General features: G+C 35.8%; 1 protein-coding gene across 7 annotated transcripts in view; it reads left to right on the forward strand.

Moving 5' to 3' along the window:
* Positions 1-8,123, forward strand: part of PCGF3 (polycomb group ring finger 3) — an 88,923-nt gene extending 80,800 nt beyond the window's left edge. For 5 of the 7 annotated variants that reach the window (XM_050716529.1, XM_035564212.2, XM_050716531.1 and 2 more), the window contains one exon: positions 921-8,123. In XM_050716529.1, the coding sequence (XP_050572486.1) occupies positions 921-968 (48 nt within the window). In that variant the 3' untranslated portion in view covers positions 969-8,123. The remainder of the gene's footprint in view (positions 1-920) is intronic. The other 2 variants (XM_035564211.2, XM_035564210.2) reach the window with 1 other exon arrangement.
* Positions 8,124-8,458: the final 335 nt, after the last annotated feature.

Below are 8,458 nucleotides of genomic sequence, written 5' to 3' on the forward strand. Positions count from 1 at the left end.
GATTTGCATATGCAGAATAGAAGTCAATGGTCAGTCTTTGAAACGTGGAGAGGTCACAATTAGAATCCTACTAGAATCCCTTCCTGAATGACCAGGAAGGGTCTGGATAATGCAATAACATCTCAGCTACAATGCTGTGGTTATTTGGGATAGTGAAGACAGATTGATCACAAAGCATTGATGCAAACCTTTACAGTTCTTGGTGACTGGAGATTAATAGGCAACTTAAGTTCAATGTAGGTAAATGTAAAAGAATACATGTTGGCGATAACAGTGGGCTCAACTTTACATATAAAATGATGGATTGTAAGCTGACCAAATTTTCAAGGCTTTGAAGCCAGATGGAAGAAGAAGAAGAAAAAAAGCAAATGCTAGGAATTTTATGGAAAAATGAAGAATTGAACAAGAGCATTAATTTATATGCATCTGTGGAAATCTTCTATTTACCTTTATTATGTAAACCTGTGGAATTTTGAGTCACGTGGAAAAGGCAACCATAAATTGCCATCTCAAGTGAAAGAGGCAGAGGGCATAAAATGAAAACTCACAGGTGGGAGCTTCAGAACAAACAAATGGAAGCAATTCTTTACAGGATATACAGCTCCTTGGTGCAGGATATTGTGAATGTTGTAAGTTTACCTATACTTAAAAATGCAATGGATACGTTCACAGAAGAATTGAGTAAGACCTGTTAAATACGAAGTACTGTGTGCTTTTACCCTGTTACAGTTATTAAGTACTGCATGCTTTGACACAGAACAGTTATTCTGATAGTCTGTTTAAGCTTCGTTTTGTGGAACGTGTACTGAAAAGTTTAATTTTGTACTTTTATGTACTGAAATTTACTTTTATAATTTTACGTACTGAAAAGTTTAATTTTGGTTTTGTTTCTTAACTTAGCTCATATTTCTGTCTTGCAGAAAGCACCTCTACTGCTACATTACAGACCCAAAATGGACTTGCTGTAAGAGAACTTTATTGTCCTTCTGGACAGAGTTTTTTGCAGAGACTATCATCTGGCACCTTCTTAGTGCATCACTAATCACATGACACAAACCAGCCGAATAATTTTGGAAGACTGTAGTGCTTTCATAGCGGACTGTCCTTCTGAATATTTCTCGTAGGGATGTGTTACCTAGATTTCTGGACAGAAAATATTTATACTTATTTTGTACGAAAGAAAGAAATTGCAACTCAACAAGACACTACCAGCACTAAGTTTACAGATACTGAAAACACTTCACAGTTCCATGTAGCTCAGCCTGATTCATCTCTTACAGTTACACAGAAATAAGTTAGAATGTTGTGGGGTGATTTTAAAATGTTGCTTTTGACACCAAGTTGCATTTAGTTACTTCTCACATTCTGAATATTTAAAAATTATATTTTTGCAAAGTGTTCTTGTGTTATATAGTATGCCTGATTGCATTGGCTTTAATCAAGTTGTTCTGTAGATCATTGAACATAACTAATGATATATAGTGACTGGTGATATTTATTATGCTGCATTGAAAACTGAAAATCTGGGAAACCAATGAGTTTGTTAGTTTTGCCCAATTGTTGCTTTCCCCCACTTTCTGTTTTGGTAAAGTCTTGATGCCCCTTTTGCATGTTGATTTGGTAAGATTAATAACAGTCACTGCAGTTGATTTTTAATGTGCCCTGATATTTTGCCATGGCATTACATCATGACAAGTACTCAAAAGTGCTAGATTTGTGAACTTTAAAATATATATATAAATACATATTTCTTATTCAGCTATGGCTTGCAGAAATCAGTTTTTACTTTAGAGAGAATTTGTTGTCATTGACTGTTGAAACCCTGGCTCTTGAACAACATTGGGTGATATTGCACAATTTTTAGTGATTAAAAATTACTTAGGTAATTAAGAGCAGCTTTATATTTTATGAACAGCTTTATATTTCCTTCACCTGTTTTCTTATGAAACCATACCTTTTTCTTCAGGACAATTACTAGATGTTTTGGGGGTCAGACAAGATTATTTTTGCACCTTCTGGCCTTAACTTATAATTTTACTTGCATCAGCCATAGTGGATGCAAGGTGACATATATGCTGTGTATGTGTGTACATATCTATACACATATAAACCTATATATGTTATGGAACGCACCCTCAATAGCACTTAGCAGAGTTCGCTGCACTGTTTGTAAGGCTTTTTGTAATTGTCAGCTTTTTAAAAACAGTAGTTGAAACTGATTTCTGCAAGATGTATACTGTATAGCATGTATAGTACAGATGTGAGAGCATTTGCGTGCCAGGGTGTAAGTTACTTAGAACTCCCAATATACAGTTTGCATCTGGAAATAGCTAACCTTCTAACTTTCAGAAGCATTTTCCAGTCAGCTGAAAATGCTAGCTGCTATACCTATTTTTTTTTTTTTGATAAACTGCCTTTGGATAAGAAAGTAAGCCTGCTTGTAACTGCCCTGCTTTCTCTATCTGTGCTCCTTCCCCTCTTCTGCAAGAAAGTATTACTTGTTACCGATAACAGGAAGCTGATATCGCAAGAGCTTTGTTAAGTATTTTCAGTCATCTTCCTCTTCTTGAGTTTTCAAAGCACCACATTCCTCAGCATATCTCCTGCATTTTCACTCTATGGAGTCTTCAGCTCTCCTTTCTTAGATCTGCTGCTGCAGAAGGGATGTTCCAATTTTTGTTTATCTTTGAAAACAGGGTTTTTCAGTTTTATGTATAGTCACAGATGTGAATGGGAAGGAAATCAAAAGTTATGCAAGCAGAGAAAGAACCGAAATATGGAGATGGGACCCAAATGAAGGCTAAAAAGAGCTGCTGTCCCTGCAAATGAGGGCATAAAGTAGCTAGATCTGAATGTCTGGTCAGCATCCAGGCCTTGTGTGTGGGTGTGTGCATGCACATAGAGCGATGGAATTGGAACGTGGCTCTGGTTTTGTCTTACTGTTTCCATACTCATATATGTATTTCAGCTTTCACCTGTATTTAACATTTATTGAATTGGTAGGGCAAATGAGATCTTGAGTCTACCTTTTTATAAGCTTTTTATGAAAACAGTGAATGCAGGTGGTATGGATGCACATGCAAACTGGCATACTGGGCCTTTCTGGAGCTGTTCATGTGGTTGTTACTGTCCTAGTGTAAATAAGGGACTGGCTCTAGCCAGTGAAGCACTGAGAATACTAACACGGCTATAAGTAGCCACCCTCTGTACACCCTGAATGTACAGATACTGGCTGTACCTGACGTAGACATAGAATTAAATCCCCTAGACAGCATCCTGATTAAGATAGTTTTTGTGTGTGTTTATATGTGTGCACAAACGTGCACACACACACACACTTGTGCGTGAGATCTGTCTACCTCAGAATGAGTGTACTGCAGAAATATTTTGTACATCTAGACATTGATGCAGTGCTGTTAAAGTATGTTAGGATTTTAGCACTTTCCACTGTGTAGTTGTACAACTGAGGACTCAGTAGCAAACAAGCAAATTCATAAGCCTTTCCAATCTATCGTTTTCTGTAAAAAAAAAAAAAAAAAAAAAAAAAAAAAAATCTGTAGTACAGAACATATATTTGGAAGTTTTTAGCCCTCTTTAGAATCACTTGAATTTATTATGGTGCTATCAATATGTTGAAAACTCTGTTGATACCTATGTAGACAGGTAAATTCAAGCCAGTATTAATATCTATAAATGTTTGGGAGTTTTTTCCTCAGAATTGTGTGCAACTGCTTTTGCAATGTGTTTAGTCTGATAAAACCTCATCAGTGAAAAGAAAAGAAAAAAAAAGAAACCCCTGTTATTTTTCTAAATCATATGTCATAGTGTCTTTGGTATAGAAACTCTTTCCCTCAGGAGGGGTGTGATTGTGTCTGGACCATATATTTATTTACTCTAGCCTTACTAAAAGACTACAATGCAATTGAATTGAACTGAGAGGGAGGCCTCCTTTGGGTCAGAGCTCTGTTTCACTTCTGTGAAGCTTAGGAGACAGTTAATTTATATCAAGATTATATTGGGTAGAATAACCCTGATTCTGTTCAAAGTTGAACTGAAAGTTGGACTCAGCATAGATATCTCTGTCCTAGCGAGATCCTGTTCAGTTTATTTTGGATTTCTTTGAAGATGGCATTACTGTGAAGTAGTTTTCACAATTGCTTACGCTGGTAAATAATTACAGTAAAGAAGTATCTTTTACGTTATCCTCAGCAGCAATGAGACTGATGAATCACCCAGGGTCAGAGTCTCATTAAATATAGTTTCATTAAAAACAGAGAATTCAGATAGAATATATAATATTGAATTTAAATAAGATTTGGGGTTTTAAAAATTAACTTTATAAAATTATTTATTCTATTTTAAACCTTCTGTCTTATTTTACCATCCAAGTATTTTTGGTTTCAATGGTCCAACTTTATTTACGGGCATATAAAATGAAATTGTAAGATGTTTTTACAAGCTTCTTCCTTTTACATTGAGTTTAAGTAGCTTTTATTTGTATGTTTTTGTTTTGTATGGATAAAGAGCATTACTTATGTTTTTGTGCAATAGGTTTGAAACATGCATTTATTAGGCATATGTTTAAATTGTAAATGTAGCATCTACTTACCGTTAAACTTTAAAAGGACTGTAGATGGCATTTTTGATTTGTTCAAATGGGGTTTTATTTGGGGCTGTTACTTGGGGATGTTGTTTTTGATCATTCTTTATTTTAAGAGTGGAGTGTGGGATATAAATTTGTGTAAGTACAAGAACTATCTGTCAGCAATATTCTAAAATAAATGATCTTGCAAGAAACCTTAATGTGAATTGTGGAAGCAATCGGCAAGACTTGCAGCCTATCTGAAAATGTTTTGTGCCATTGTTATGTCTGGTATTTTTGTATACCATCAAACCTGGGAATATTTATTTTTAATGGTTGTGCAATAGTGTACACAACACTATCACTTCTGGGGATATGGGACCATAAAAAAAATATCAGACTACAACTGTGATGGTGCTATTTTTTCCAATAGGCTATGAGCCTTTGAAAGCTTATCTGGCTCTATTGTCTTCATAACAGCATTAATAGTCCTAGGGGATTCATTTAATTTTTTTTCTACAGGATGGTAAAAGTAACCATACAATGAGCCAATTTTACAACATTATGCATCTTACCATTGAGATAAATGTAATAGGAAAAAGCCAACCAGTCTGTACATCAGCAGATGAATCTTAGTAAGGTAAGGTATATTCTCGACAACATTTAAGATACGTTTTGTACAAAAGGCTGGACTGTACAGAAGAATCTAGTTTCTCTATTTCCTCAGGTAATCACTTCAGTTTGGATGTTTCACTGGAGATGCTAATACAACCTACAATTCAGTTCCTTTGTGTAAAATTGATAACAGGACAAAAAATGGTCCTATACACTAGAGTCTCTGCATAAGACATAATTAACTGTAACTGAGAAGTTTTGACATCTGTTGCTGAAGTTAAAAGCTGTAGAGAGAACAACATTAAGGAACATGGGAAAATACTTCAATCTCTGCTTTCATCTAAACTTGCAATCAGTACAAACACTTTCTAGGAACTTGCTTTAACTTGCTTTTTGTGGCAAGCTAACCATGTTTTACCATTGAGTTACAATATATTTATATACAAACTAAAGCTCCAGTCTTGCTATTTGATCTGTGTTTGATCCATCCATAGGGCTTCTAGGAAATCTTTCATTTAGGAAATCTTTCAAAGTCACAACGACGCACCCAGATGAGAGTGGTAGGGTAGGAACTAAGTGTCCTGTGGGCACTTCTACTGGTAACTTCGCAAATAACCTGGATGGTTCCACAGGCTCATTCATGCGAAGTCAGGTGTAGCTGAAGGATGGAGTCCTGATTTTTTAAAGGCTGGGCTGGTGTTTGTTTGACTTTTTGTTTGTTTTTTCCCCAATTTTTATTTGAAACTCAAAGCATTGGTTTACTGGAATCATGAACTCAAGTTAAGTCATCCAAACAAAAGGAGAGTTTCTTTCCTTCTGCAACAAGATTATTTCACAGTTAAGGGACAATAAGCCAGTGCAACCACTAAGCCTTTATCCTCATATGTGGCATAATAAAGATACTGAAACTGTCACAGTGTAAAACCATATTTTTGGCTTAGCTTCATTTGAAAGTTTACAATTTTTTATGCTTTGTGTTGATGTGTAATTTTTGTACTATTGGTGGCTAGTTTTGTCTGAATAAGCCTTTTTGGATTATTGCTTAATGTTTTCATTTTATGATAGTGAAGCTTGTATCCAGTGTTTTGCCAATTAATATTATATGCTTGTTAATAAAAGCAGAGAAACTAACTGAAATCCTGTCAGGCTGGAAGTTCTTGTCCCATTTTTTTTCTCAAGAACATAAGGACCTAGTCAGCATAACATAATAGCACTGAACAAACCCAGTGTGACTGAAACAGCATTACGTGGTTGTCATCAATCTGTCTATAACTCATCTGACTCAAATAAAACACTAGCAATGCCTGAAGCATTGCCCCACTGCCCAGGTGGAGATATGCATGTGACAAGTGAATGGCATGTAGTTGCTGGCTAGGAAATGGAATGGCTTCAGCTGCATGGAAGAAAAACATAGTTGCCCTTTTATATTTATTTATTTGTGGGTAGAAATGTACTTGCTGGAACCATGTATTGCTTTCAGTCTCACTTTTACCTGGTCATGCTGATGCGCAGGGGCAGACTGTACCACTCTAGACCACAAACGTGTGCTTTGACACGTCAAATTGCAGAGCATAACTGCATAACCATGCTTATTCTGATTTTATTCTGGGGACTGTGACACTTTTTTTTTTTAATCTGAACTGCTAAGAAAAAAAGGGCTCTTGCTTATTGGAACCTTTAATGAATTTGTTTTGCCTTTCAAAAATTGGTGTCTTTTGGTATTTGGCAAGCATTGGTGCTTGCTCTCTTGTTAAAATTGAGATCTTGTTTTTTTCTTCAAGATCCTTAAGAATGGTTTTAAATCCTGAACACCAGAGGTGTGAGGGGATTTTTAGCTGAAATTAATTGAAATACCTAGTCCGGATACTACAGTAAACTGGAAAACACATGCTACAGTAATTGATTTCCTTGCATTATTTATATGCAGTAATATAAATTTATAGCTTGTGTTCTCTACATACTCAGAGAACTGGAAGGATGTTTTTTTTTCTTCTTTTTCTGCTATTGGCTTATGAATTGCCAGTAGCTGTTGGCTGGTTTGAAGTTAGAGGCTCTTACACACAGCTTTTACTTGCACTTACAGTACCAATATATAATTGTCCTGGGGAAATCAGACATTTGCCATTGATTAGTTTAATTTAAATACCAGCATGAGACACTTACCTTAGAAGGGTCCCTTTGCCTATATGTAGTCACTTTAAAGTAATAAATACTAGCACTAATTCTTCCTGAGCAAGCGCTATTTCTTGTAAATCTTCTGTGCTCTCATTATTAATTGTTCTAACAGTTCCCTGTACTTTGTACTATTGGTCGCTCTCATCTACCACTGAATGAATCTGTGATGGGCCTGGTTCAGACTGCTTCTTCCCTTCTTGTGTTTTCAGCAAAAAATCCAGGAGTGCAGAGGTGATGTGCTAGAACAGAGGGCTTCTACTTCATGCCGGTGTGATTGCAGATTTGTTGACTTCTGTAAATGCTATAGTAGTTAGGAGAAGAAAACCTCTGCCATTTCTTACACGAGCAGAAGTTCATAGTGACAACACCACACAAGTTGTGTTGTCTTTAATTGGCATATATGTCATGGAGAAATTACTCAGGTATGCAGGGGGGTTGATTTAATATGTATACCTCACTTAAGGAATAATTAAAGTGCTGCCATCAGCATCTGTTGTGAATGTGACTTTTGAAATACTTGTTGAAAAAATTGTTATGGAAGTCGATGTTTCGTACTGTACCATGTAGAATACACTTGTAGTAATTCAGAATGTTTTCTGCCTTTGATTTGGACAGAAAAAAAAAATAAATTATTTGACTCTTTATCTCTCTTACCACTACTTTATGTTAGTTTGAAATGAGACATTAAAAAAAAAAAAAAGATTTCATTGTACATTGTGGAAAACATAGCAAATACATGATGGGGCAGAACTAAACCCTTGTTGTTACCTGGCCATGGTGCTGATCTACTAAACAAGAGCAGAAGCAATTCTTGTCTGACTGGGAAATTCCCAAGCTTCAAAATAAGAAACTTTGCTAATAGTTGTGTAGCTAACCCTGAAAGCAGAAACCTGCCCTGCAACTAATAAGCAGCAAACTACGTTTTTCCCCAAAGGTGATCCAACACAAGGAATTTCTAACTGATGTTTTCTTATTCCTCTGACTGAATAATCTGCTATAAAAGACAGTATTGACAAGTGGAATATCTGCTTTTGTGCAATGATTTTATCTGAATTTCCTTGAGATTAGGGCAGTCAAGAAAAAAAT

Source organism: Cygnus atratus, chromosome Z, assembly GCF_013377495.2.
Source record: "Cygnus atratus isolate AKBS03 ecotype Queensland, Australia chromosome Z, CAtr_DNAZoo_HiC_assembly, whole genome shotgun sequence".
NCBI classification, from domain to species: domain Eukaryota; kingdom Metazoa; phylum Chordata; class Aves; order Anseriformes; family Anatidae; genus Cygnus; species Cygnus atratus.